This window comes from Arachis ipaensis, chromosome B10, assembly GCF_059453495.1.
Source record: "Arachis ipaensis isolate K30076 ecotype BB chromosome B10, ASM5945349v1, whole genome shotgun sequence".
In the NCBI taxonomy this organism is placed as follows: Eukaryota; Viridiplantae; Streptophyta; class Magnoliopsida; order Fabales; family Fabaceae; genus Arachis; species Arachis ipaensis.
Window position 1 is genome coordinate 23860914 of NC_142435.1, and position 12848 is coordinate 23873761.

The 12848-nt window shown below is 31.2% G+C and overlaps 2 protein-coding genes across 12 annotated transcripts; one reads left to right on the plus strand and one right to left on the minus strand.

Annotated features, from left to right (window-relative positions):
* Nucleotides 1-468: 468 nt before the first annotated feature.
* LOC107623474 (transcription factor TGA4) lies at nt 469-5783 on the plus strand. 11 transcript variants are annotated; one of them, XM_088506961.1, is made up of 9 exons: nt 469-654; nt 1954-2122; nt 2222-2296; nt 2380-2439; nt 2538-2615; nt 2713-2776; nt 3167-3438; nt 3664-3891; nt 5262-5783. In XM_088506961.1, the coding sequence occupies exons 2-9, from the start codon at nt 1964-1966 to the stop codon at nt 5412-5414; spliced, it is 1089 nt and encodes a 362-aa protein (XP_088363087.1). In that variant the 5' UTR covers nt 469-654; nt 1954-1963; the 3' UTR covers nt 5415-5783. The 11 variants fall into 11 exon arrangements, with proteins under 11 accessions (XP_088363087.1, XP_016181233.2, XP_088363096.1 ...); XM_016325747.3 differs by having other exon boundaries at nt 496-654; nt 1896-2122; XM_088506970.1 differs by having other exon boundaries at nt 503-654; nt 1893-2122.
* A 579-nt stretch (nt 5784-6362) lies between these two features.
* On the minus strand, nt 6363-12603 carry LOC107623991 (glutathione hydrolase 1). Its single transcript, XM_016326410.3, has 7 exons — nt 12451-12603; nt 11992-12314; nt 10300-10815; nt 9516-9751; nt 8222-8489; nt 7352-7489; nt 6363-6832 (listed from the first exon to the last, which is right to left on the minus strand). The coding sequence occupies exons 1-7, from the start codon at nt 12473-12475 to the stop codon at nt 6560-6562; spliced, it is 1779 nt and encodes a 592-aa protein (XP_016181896.1). The 5' UTR covers nt 12476-12603; the 3' UTR covers nt 6363-6559.
* Nucleotides 12604-12848: the final 245 nt, after the last annotated feature.

Genomic DNA, 12848 nt, shown 5'->3' on the forward strand with positions numbered 1-12848 from the left:
CCATTCTCTTGATGGACTATTCACACAATTAATATAAAAAATAGTTATTTTTATTAATATAATGTTATGTGATTAAATACATTTGTAAAATAATTATGGGGAGTATTAAGTAAACAATAACTATCTTGAACAATATGAATAACCACTAATCAAATAAAAATATACTACACTCTAATTTAATGCTACTAATTAAATTTAAAATTAATTTATTTTTTCAACCTTATTAATTCATATTGTTCATGTTCAAAAATATTATTAATTACCTATACTTTTTCAATAATTATATACCGCAAGTGTATTAAAATTAAATTCTAATAAATTAGATAGTAAAAGAAGTTACAAGGGAACAATTATGTTAACTATTAGAATCCTCAGCAAAAATAATTCTATTTTATATTAATTAAATAAATTAAATAAATAATTTTTTAAAGAAATAAATATGATTGGACAAATAATGTAAAACATTTTATACAAAATCATAAAAATAATAATGGTGGGCTTCATCTTCCATTTTGATGAATAAAAAATTGGGCATTGTGAAAGGCGTCGTCTTCTCAACGCAATGATGGAAGGTTTATGGTTATGAATGAGTCATGAGTACTTTCTTTCTGCTGCTTCTTCATTTCAACAAAGCTACCTTTCTATAACTCTTAGGTTCGGCTTTTATTATTATTAGCCCCTTTTTTGTTAATTTTAATTCTAATTTTCCTTTTTTTAATATAGTACTCAATAAATAATTATCCTAATCCATATAAGTGCTGTGGAAAACGAGGAAGCCACTGAAGTGAGTACGGATCACACACTGTTTTGTAGTTTATGACATAAGAAGCATAGAGAGAGAGAGATGCTTTTGTCTTTTGTTTTTGAACTAAGCTTGCTTTTGTTTCTTGTCTTTGCTACAATTTCGAGTTCTTCTAGGATTACCGGTACTTTCTTTCTTCTCCCAGTTAGTTATTGCTACTTCTTTTGGTGTTGCCCTTTGGGAAAAGGAAAAGGGTATAGTTTAGGATTTGGTTTTTCATGTGTCCTTTATATGTAAGCCTTTAACATCTTTTTTGGTTTGTTTTGGAAAAGAAAAGATAGTACTGTGGAATCTTTTGCATAGGGTGGTGTTGTTTTTGTGGCTATGATGAAGGAAGAAAAAAACTAAAAGCTTGGATTAATATAATTGGTTAAACAGAATTATGAATTATGCAGTGTTTGTGTTTGTGTTATTGTCTGGTTTTCTTATTTTGCTTGAAATTGGATTGATAATTAAGTTATTTAAAGGGTTCCTATGAATCTTCTGCTACCCTTTTCTATGTTGGTTTTGGTCCCTTCACCCTCCTACTACTATTACTATGATATTGGAAGAGGCATGTGCATGTGTGAATCCCAGTTCTATTTTTATTTTTTAATTTTATTTCTTCTTAATCGTAAATATCTTTCTTCTTCATCATGGTCAATAGTGGCTCTTTTAGTCTTTAAGCTAAATAACTTATTCTTGTCAGCACCATCTTCTGTTTCTTGTTAAAGTGTTTTGGTCTTTTCAGCTGATAGCTTTTTGCAGTCTTATTTTGAAAGACACATAATTGGTAACTTTTGAGCAACTTTTCAAGCAAACATTTGAGTAGTATTTCAAAAGAGTTTGGTTTAATGTGTTTTAAATGATCACTATTTCTATAAAGGCATCTATCCTTTTGCATTCGCTTTTCTTGTGTGTAACTTGTATAGTAATGAATTGGTTATATTATATAAACAGAAGATTATTTTGATCTTAACAATCATATTCACTGATTTTCATTGAATGGTTACTTGATGATGTCATCTCTTGAAGGCATATGTATACATTATAACTTGTGGTTATTAGTGCAAGATTGATTGAGCATTAATGTTTTCTTTTTCCTTGGCAGCAGTTTGATATACATGTATGTGTTGAATGCTGAACACTGACTGAATTTCTGTGCCGATTAGTCCGTAGAGCATGAATTCACCATCGACGCAGTTCGTTTCCTCGAGAAGGATGGGTGTGTATGATCCTATCCAGCAGATCAATATGTGGGGAGATAGCCTCAAAAGTAATGTCAATTTAAGTGCATCCATTCCCTTAATTGATGAAGCCGACATTAAGTTTGATAGTCAGGTACCACGAGTTTACAGAATTTCTTGCTATGTTTTCTTGGGAAATGAGAATGCCTATTCTGCCTACTAATCAAATCTGTTTATGCCGTTTGTTGCCTAGTCAGAGGATGCTTCTCATGGTATCCTGGGAACGAATATCAAATATGACCAAGAAGCAAGTAAACCTGTTGATAAGGTGAGAAGATGTTTTACAAATGCAGTAATTAAAATATATATAAGTATAAAAAAAGTAGGAATCTTACATGTTTAAACATGCAGATACAGAGACGACTTGCGCAAAATCGAGAGGCTGCTCGGAAGAGTCGTTTGCGGAAAAAGGTTTGAATGGTCGCTATACATCGATAGATATGTCAACATACATGTACTGTGTTTAGATATTGCTAATGTTGATGAGAATTCTGATATTTGCCTTACAGGCCTATGTGCAGCAATTAGAATCTAGTCGTTTGAAGTTGATGCAGCTAGAGCAAGAGCTTGAACGTGCGAGACAGCAGGTGCAGTATGGTTTCTTCTCAATAGATCATTATTCGTTGATAAATATCATAATTTTTTTGCCGGTCAACTTAATATCCTGAGCCGGCAAAACTGCAGGGAATGTATGTAGCCGGTGGATTGGATACTAATCATCTAGGTTTTGCTGGACCTATTAATTCAGGTTGGTTTGTTATCATGCTACTACTTCTAATTCCGTGCCTTCGAAATTTGGTGTTTTTAGATTTTTAAGTTAATCATATTCTGTTTCTTTTAACTGTCCTAAATGGCAAATAGATGCCTAAATTCTTGTTTTAGCATCTTCCATGTCATAATATTAATATTTGTTGCCTCAGTCCCTTGGCAACCTTTGGTCTCAAATCAAAATCAATCTTGTAACCCCAATTGATGGTAGAAATTTTCATGGTTTCACATAAAGCTAATCTTAGTTTATTTTGGTTGATGTAATGTATTATAAATTATGTCTTCTTTAATGTGTTATAGTACTCTTTTTCTTTTCTTTTATTTTCTTTTTCCAATTACTTCTAGCATTCTGAGAATACCCGATTTGCAGGAATCACAGCTTTCGAGATGGAGTATGGACACTGGGTTGAGAAGCAAAATAGTCAAATCTTAGAACTGAGAAACGCTTTAAATTCTCATATTGGTGACTTAGAGCTGAGGATACTTGTAGATGATATGATGAATCACTACACTGAAATCTTTCGTATGAAATCTGCTGCTGCAAAAGCAGACGTTTTCTATGTAATGTCCGGCATGTGGAAAACTACGGCCGAGAGATTTTTCTTATGGATTGGAGGCTTTCGCCCCTCTGAACTTCTAAAGGTGATGATTCATATCCTACAAAATATTTTTGATTGTCTAAAGATTTATTATCTTGGTCAGAACTCAAAATTGCATCTTTACACCTGCATTTCGAAATTTGCAAAGGACTTAATTGAGTTCCTTGATTAAATTAAGTTTATATCTGTGGATTTAATTGCGATGCACTATTAATGTAAAAATGTTTTACGCAAATATCCAATCATGTCGTGGCATACTCAATTGCAGGTTCTTCTTCCTTTGATTGAACCTTTGACGGAGCAACAACGATTGGATGTCTGCAACCTCGGACAATCATGTCAGCAAGCGGAAGACGCCCTTTCACAAGGTATGGAGAAACTACAGCAAACACTTGCTGATAGCATAGCCGCCGGACAACTGATGGAAGGAAGTTATATTCCGCAGATGGCTACTGCAATAGAGAAGTTGGAAGCTCTTGTGAGCTTTGTGAACCAGGTAATATACCCCCCCCCCCCCCCCCCTTTTTTTTTTAAATTAGCCATTACCTTCAATTTGATAAAAAAAAAAAAAAATCCCTTTCTACTATGCTGTTTATCAAAGCATTCCTTATGCGGGTATTAATTTTTTGCACATGATTTATTTACATGGTTTTGTAAAAGTACTTTCTGAATCCACATATTTTTTTCTCTTTCTACCCTCTTCTATTAAAAGGGAAATTTGATTAGTAGAGAATTCTGAAAGATTATGTAGTTCAGTAGTTGCCAACTTCTTATTTTTCTTATTTCTTTTTTGTGTATATACACTCTTGAAGGGCTGCTTAAACCCTTTTTCATTGAAAAGCAGTCTCCTGGTTTCCTTCTTCAAGAATCCCAGAAATGAAGATTTCGGATTCTGACCATTTTTTTGTCCTGAAGCGATATCTCAAACTAGGAAAAGTATGTCCCTGATTTTTTTGTTTTAATAGTGATGTGTCAAAATCTGGAAAAGTGAATTATAGAATTTGAAATGGAAATTTGTTTTAAATTCTGTAACGCATTTTTCCATATTCGTTGCAAAATTTTTGTTCCGAATTCCGGAAGAAAACTTGCCAGATTTCACCAATTTCCCAGCATCCCTGTGATTCTATTCTACAATCAACTACAATAGTATATAAGTCATTAACAGATCCAATAGTATTTGCCAATTATGTTCAAGAAATTGTAAACATGGTACTGTGCTTTAAATCTATCATTTGGGTAATGTGAAGTAGGATCAGAAGTGATTAGTTTCTGTTTGATGTCAAGATAATTCTGTTCATTTAAAACTACCAATTGGTCACTATTATAATGCTTGTTTCTTGTTTGGCAATTTCATCATTAAGCATTTATAGTAACCAACTTACCATTATACACTTCAGTAGATCCCCAAGGGAGGCCTAAGTAATAATGATTTTTCATCACATAATGGTATATTTATTATTATTTTATTTGTTCAAATCATACAGTAGAATGATATTCTTATATTTCAAGCATAATCAATGAAATATTAAGCAAAACCATGCTTTACCAATATCAAGTTGGTCTAGCAGTGTAAGGTCTAGATCCTGTCCTTTTCCGTCTTGAGTTTGACTCTAAGAAAGGTCATAAACAAAATCGTGTTGGACGGGGAAGCAACAAACCCCGTTTCGGATTAATCTGTATCTAGTAATAGGATTCATATATCAATCAGTAAGTGAAAGAAGGAAATATAACCATGCTTTAGGATCATTAGCTAAACTTCTTCTACATACATTGTCATGTGAATTCTGAGGTTTAGCTATGTCTTTTGTATTGGAAATTCAACCATGTTGTGATTATAGAAATTTACCATGCTTTTATGTACACCAGGCTGATCATCTTCGGAAGGAGACACTGCAGCAGATGTCTCGAATATTGACTATCCGTCAGGCAGCTCGATGCTTGCTTGCTTTGGGGGAATACTTCCAACGCCTGAGAGCTCTGAGCTCGCTTTGGTCGAATCGTCCTCGCGAACCAGCTTAGTCTTCTTCAACAAGTGTAAGAATCCTAACTTGTAACGTGAACTGCGGTGTGATGAAATGCGGCCAAGTTTCTTTGGCTAGGAGCATGAGAAAACCGTGTACCACGCGGCTGACGGGGTGGTACAGGGATGCTCATTTTTTTCAGCAGTCTTTTGAGTTATGGAGAAGTTGTAAATATGATTGCTCTCATAATTTTATGCATGAGTTTGTAAATGAATTAATTTTGGACGCATTGGTATAGGTTTGTTGCAAAAATCAAATATTTACAATAAGTCTGCTTGGAAGTTGGTCATGTAAAATGTGTATAATATTATGTTGTGTGTTTTTGAAGATCAATGGACTCTCTTTTGAAGAACATAGTTTTATTTTAGTTGATTCTGCATTTTCTGTTTATTCCCACTTAAATTCTTGTTCTCTCTACAGAACTTATATCTTTGTTTATTCTTCTCTCACTTAGACAGAAAATTACAGTGATATCTTCTAACATTTTGGTAAAATATATCGTAGGTTAGTACCATTTTTACAATAGTGTTTAGCATTGTATCTTAAAATACAAAGGTACCGACTGTATTATTACTTAAATCTCAATAAAGATTAACATATGCGTTTAGAAATACGAAATTTGGTTGAATTTTACTAAACTTTAGGATAAATTAATGTAGTTTGCCCTTAATACTACTCCCAGTAATAATATAATTATCACATAATCAAAGGGTCTCCCTTATTTTGCAACTAAGTGGGTAAAGCTCCAAAGTAATCCTTTAGATTGGTTGTTTGCATTAAAATACTTCTCGAGATTTTAATTGCACTAGTTATATCTTTGAAATTGATAAAAGTATACTATGTTAGTCTTTTGGTCTTTTTTCATCAAGTGATTTATCTCGCCAGTAGAAACTAATGTTGTATATTTTTGCTAATTTCGGGTTCTGAGGAATCACTTTGGGACTTAATTCTAATTATCTTGCAAACTTAATTCCAATTATCTTGCAAACTGATGCATGACTTGTCCAAATCAATGATTCACAAACTAGGTGTACCAATATTGTTTTTTTTTTTTAATATCTCAAAAATGGTTATCCTAAGCATTATTATTGGTCTAATTAAAGTAAAACTGCAAAGATATGACGATGATGGAGGATTTGTATCTCAGAAGCCTGAAGGTAAACCACCCTTTCTTGGGTCACTCACAGCCACAAGCTTTCCACTTTCTTTATTATTCCCCATTGAAGGATCAATGTCTTTATTATTCCCCATTGAAGGATCAATGTCTTGAACTACAAGTTGGCAAATTGTACCACCTGCAAGGCCCTTTAGGACATGACCCTTACTTATAAGGGCTGCCCTTATGTCAGAAGGAAGTTCAAAGTGGTCACCACTCACAGTTGTCCAATTCTCATAATTGACCACATTAGGTATAAGCTGCATGAATAAACCACATTGGCCAGTTACAGAGGTAATCTCAAAAAGTGGCAAAAACAAAAGACTAATCCAGTGTTATTTTTATTGTAATTTGAAACTGTTAGGAGTTGAGAAATTGGTTAAGTGCTGACTGTGATTATTTAGTTTCTTACTTATACTAGTTTCTAATTTTGAATAGTTTTATCTGGAGTAAATAAACAAAAATACACACAAGAAAATTTGGGGTGGACAAAAGTACATACAAAAAGTTTGTAAATATTAAAGTATATCCAAAAGATTGTTTTCGATGAACAAAAGGTGTCATGTAATTAGCAAGGGTTTGCTATTTACAATATTTGATTGAACTTTTATCCATTAAAAACAATTTCTAAGATGCACTTTGATCTTTAAGAATCTTTATATGTATTTTGGTGCACTTCAAATTCTTTCATGTGTACTTTTGTCTATTTATTTATTTTGTAATACTCTGCATTGCAAGGCGACCATAACGGTTAAACCATGAAGGCAAGGAAGAAGTACCTGATGATAGACCCTTGGAGACATTACAGAAGAAAGAGGATCCATTCCTTTCACAAAATGATTCAGAATAACTTCTGATGTTCCAGCTATGATCATGGCTCCTCCACTAGCACCTACTGCAGCTTGCAATTTCCCATCCTATTCAGCCATTATCACAAGTTATTCCAAACTGGTTAGTGATACCGATAGCCGTTAGGCCAAAGCTCTCATACATTACGTTCGGTTCAAAATAACTCTCCTTAAATAAAATGGTATATGAAAACTTTCCAAGACCATTGATTTTTCAAGGTAACTAACAACCATCACCAAGCTTCCTTTTTTTTCCCCTGGGCAAAGTCAGCTAGATGTATAAGATGACCATAATGTCTTATCATAATCTGCATTTATAGGTGGAGCATTTAGATTTTAGAATTGGTCTACATCTTAATTTCGTCCTTAATATTTAAAATCTCATATTTTTATTCTAAATGTTTTATTTTATCTCATTTTAGTCCTTGGTCAAAATTAAAATTTTTCTTTCAAAAATATTCCTTTCACCATTATGATTTTCTTTTAGGTAGTCGCAAAGATTATAGTTGTAGTGATCATAATAATAATCATAGTGATTTGAGAGTAAAAACGACAGAATAATAAAAAAAATGAAGATAATAATAAAAAAAGAAACAATATTTTTGAAAATAAAATTTAATACTTACTAAAGGAATAAAATAGGATGAAATAAAATATTTGTAATATAAATATAACATTTTAAACGTTAAAAACAAAATTAAAACTTACCACAAAGTTACAAACGTTAAGATCTAAATCAAAACTTTATCCCATTTAGATATCTAAATCAATTAGGGTAGTTTGCTGGAAAAGGGTTTTTACCTTGAGGACAATAGTTGGACTCATGGACGATAACGGCCGCTTTCCGGGCGCGACGAAATTGGCCGGAGCAGGAGGTGGAACGTCGTTGGAGACATTTTTCATAGGCATGGAAAAATCATCCATCTCATTGTTTAGTACTATTCCTGTGCTTGGTGAAAGGATCTTTGAACCAAAATATGCATTCACAGTGGTAGTCATGGACACTGCATTGCGATCAAGATCAATGACGCTTAGATGACTAGTACCATGATCATGGATCTGATTCCACCTGTAAAGGACAAGGCAAGTAAATTCACCAAAGAATTTAACAGTTTTCGATACACATGGAAATCATAATCACATTTATTTTTATCATTGGATAGGCTGAGGGACTCGCACAAATTTGATCGCATATTTCATGCAATGATCATAAAAAATCCGCGTATTAGATAGTAGAAATAACGTAACTCAATTTTTATTTTCTCATCATAAAATTATTTTTTCAAGAAAAGACACATGAATAATTACATTTTTAATATATTTTTTCACTCAATTTTTTTTAATGTGTAAAATTTTTGCATAATTTTTTTTCTCTTTCTTTTTGGATTTATCTTAAAATTCTTTTATTAAAATAAAAAAAATCAAATTTAGAAACTCAGATGCAGTCAACTTTACCTGAAGTTGATAATTGAGACTCGTTAGATAAAAGTTTAGTCAAATTATTCAAATTATTTAAATTATAGAGGTTCTAATATCATATCATAAAATCAATTTTTTCAAAAATTTAAATTAATAAAAAAAATACATAAATGATTAGATCTCTCATCTTTATCGGCAAAACTGATTGCATCATGATACAAATTGATAACATAATTGATTTTACTGAATCATTCAGGAAAAAAAAAATTAGCAAACAAAGTCTAGTTTGCTAATATGACACGCAAGCTTTGATTGATTGTTTGTCAATGGATTGAATGCATTTTTCTTAGCATTCGCTATAAATGCTTAAAATGTTGGATTGACATATGGAACAAGGAATTGACTACAAGTCAAATATGGCATCCAAAGACCATAATTAATTTGCTACGGACCAAAAAAATACAGTTGTAAAGTTGCATGAATTTAGAAATTAGAATGATGATGATATATATATACATCTAAACCATCATCCTAAAGATCTTCCTAATTCAGAAAATTTGTTTACTCTTTTATATTTTCAAGATAAAAATGTATTTTACTTTTAATTTAGAAAAAATAAATATTGGTGGCAAATTGTAGCTTTGAATTAGTTTAATTCGTGAAATTAGAAGCCTACCTGCCACCATAATGATCGGGACCAAAAGTTCTATTATCATTGATGTCATTCTTTAGCACTTCAGCAAACTTAGGAGAAAGCATGTCAGAAAGAACAGCAGTTATGTTCACAAAATCAGGGTCTCCAAGATTCATTCTCACAGCAAAAACATGTTTCAAAGCTTCAATTTCTCTATGGTACCCAAGGGAGCCAGAAAGTCCTGAAGGGAGCTCATATTGTGCTAGAATGTTTAGCAGCTGTAATAGAACATGAGATTAAACTAAATCCTTAATGTAATGTTAGTAAAGTTATTGTCGGATATAAAACAATTTGTAATTTTGAAAAAAAAGTGTATGTTTGTATTAAGTGATTTTAAGTTTTCGAAAGAAAATGGTTCCATATGCAGATGGACTACTTATTTTTACTAAAATTAAAAAAAAAAAAAAGAAGAGAGAACTAAAAATAAGATAAAAGCATATTTTTTGTTTTTAACATTTGTAATTTTTTTGAAAATATTTCTAAAGTTTAATTTTGTTCAATTTTATCCTTCACGTTTTGGGTTTATTCAATTTTATCTCTAATATTTTAATTTGTTTTAAAATTATCATATTTTTTCTTTTGTTCCTAACGTTTTAGATGGAGTTTATGTTCAGAGATAATTTTGACACAAATAAAAAATGTTAAAGACGAAATTGAATGAAATTAAACATTAAGAGTATTTTTAAAAAAAATAAAAAACGTTAGAAAAAATAATATTTTACACCAAAAAAAAAAAATCACAATGTGTTGAATTACATATACTTACCAGCATCATTGGAGGCCCACCTGAAGGAGGAGGCATGGCAAGAATCTCAAGTCCAAGAACATCATTTGTTATTGGTTTGGTTTGTTTAACTTGATATCCTTTTAGGTCTTCCATGGTCAATATCCCTCCAACACTCTGAACATCCTTAACCAAATTATGGCCAACCAATCCACCATAGAAGGCTTGTGGACCAAACATGGCAATAGCTCCAAGCGTGTCTGCCAGTTTCTTATTGTAACATACTTCACCAATCTTCAAGAGTTCTCCATTTGGTGCAAATATGCTATGAAGACCCTTATCTTGCAATATACCTGACTCTGTTTGTTCCATTTGCATCCTGAGGTATGGCGAAATCTTGAATCCTCGGCGAGCAAGAATCTCGGCCGGCCTTACGAGTCGTTTCCATGGAAGCCTCCCGTGTTGTTTCCATGCCTCGTGAAGGCCGGGTAGTTCTCCCGGAACAGCCACGGAGAGACCACCTTTTGCCTTCAAAGTAGTGTTGCCACCGTACATGTCCTGAAAAATTTGGATAATTCATGACACATAATAATGACATTATTCACATTTCTCTACCTATACTTTTCCATTTTTTATTATTTTTGTCGGAAGACATGCTCTTGTCCATTGTCAGGGGAATTTAACCCATGACCTTACCATTATCCCAAAAGCTATCATTTTTAAGTACAATTCCTTTTCTTAAACATATCTATTCCAAAGGCCATCGTTTAATTTAACTGGGACCCATTCACTTTTGTGATGCAGTTTTCTCTCAAAATATGACGTCCGAATTTAAAGAAATATTAGTGTTAATATTAAAAAAAAATTATTTAGACATATAAGTTTAATATTTATCAATTTTTAATTAAATTTTTATAATTTAAAATTTATAACTAAATTCTTATTATAGATAAAAATTATGATTAAATTCTTACTAGTTTTTATTTTTCAGAAGAAACATTTATTTTAAAATATTTACTTTTAGAATATTCATAATTCATTCAACATTAATTGCGAAAACAAAATTTTTAAAATTAAATTTTATTTATCAAAAATTAGTTAAAAAATTTAATCAAAATTTTTTATTTAATACAAAGTCTCAATTGCAAATTTGTATAGGTTCATATATATTTTTTTAATTAAATCTTTATATTTTTTTGTAATTTTGTAATAAGTCATTTCTTATGTAAAAAATATTAGAGTTAATTTAATAATTTTTTTTATAAATTAAAAATATTCGTAATAAAAAATTTAACTACATTTTTAAATGCATATATTTTAAAAAAATATTTTATTAATTTTAATATTTTTTATATAAAATAAATTTAATTATAAAATTAAAAATAATAAAAAACTCAATTAAAAAAAAAGAAAAAATATAGAAATATAGTTACAAATTCAGTAAAATTATTAAAATTAATAGAATAATTAAATTATTTTTAAATTAAAAAAATCTATAAATAAATTTTTTTTATATATATTAACTTAATTATCTTAAGTGTATAATAAAATTAACTATCAAAATAAAATATTTTAAAATATAAAATATATATTATAAATTAGATAAATTATATATGTATTTATATAAAAATAGATTGATATTAGCAAGTGATTTTGGTTGGGAGACAGTATTTTTTAATTTAGCTTGAGACAAAATTGCAATCGCTTGTGAAGATGATAAAGAATGGTTGTTACCTGGGAAGCATGAAGAGGAGCAGTTTCTCTCATATCAAAGGCCTTTGCGACCCCATCCGCCAACCTCAGAAGCATAAATGCTCCACCCCCCAGTCCACTTGACGCCGGGCTCACAACCCCCAAACAAAGAGCCGCCGCCACCGCCGCATCCACCGCGTGCCCTCCTTCCCGCAGAACGTCCTTTCCGATCCTCGAACACCGCCGATCGTCCGTCGCCACCGCTCCATGCTCCGCAAACACCACCTCGTTTCTCAGCTTCTGGTTTCCAGACACCGAATTCAAAGCAAGAATAATAGCAATGACTTGCCATAGAATCATCGTAACTGTAAAATACGAGAATTTGTGTATGATTCATATGATATGTTCATCCCATTGTTATTATTCCAGTTAATATTTGACATGATCGTTGAAATTTTGAAGAGAAAGTAAAGTGAGTATGAGTTTGTAGTGATTACTGACCTGTTGATGAATGAAAGCGGGACATTGAAAGGGTGTTTGCTGCCAGCTCAACTTACATAATCAATTTATATGCATAATATTGTCAAATTTTATATTATATTTCATCTGAAAATACTAATTTAAATGTTATTATGTATTATATTAAATAATTTAGTGAAATAAGTTAAATTGTTAACGATTTTTTAATTAATTTTTACTATTATAAGATATATGCAGAATACGAATTTATACTTTGTGCAAAATATATATTCTATATATTTTATTGTGATGAAATGATGAGCATCCATTAAAAAATAAGTAGTTTTTATTAGTTTGGAATTTAAAAAGAAAAAGATAAAAAATAATAAAAAATTCATTTTTTTTTGTCCTTTCCTTTCAAACCACCTTTTGAAGTTGTG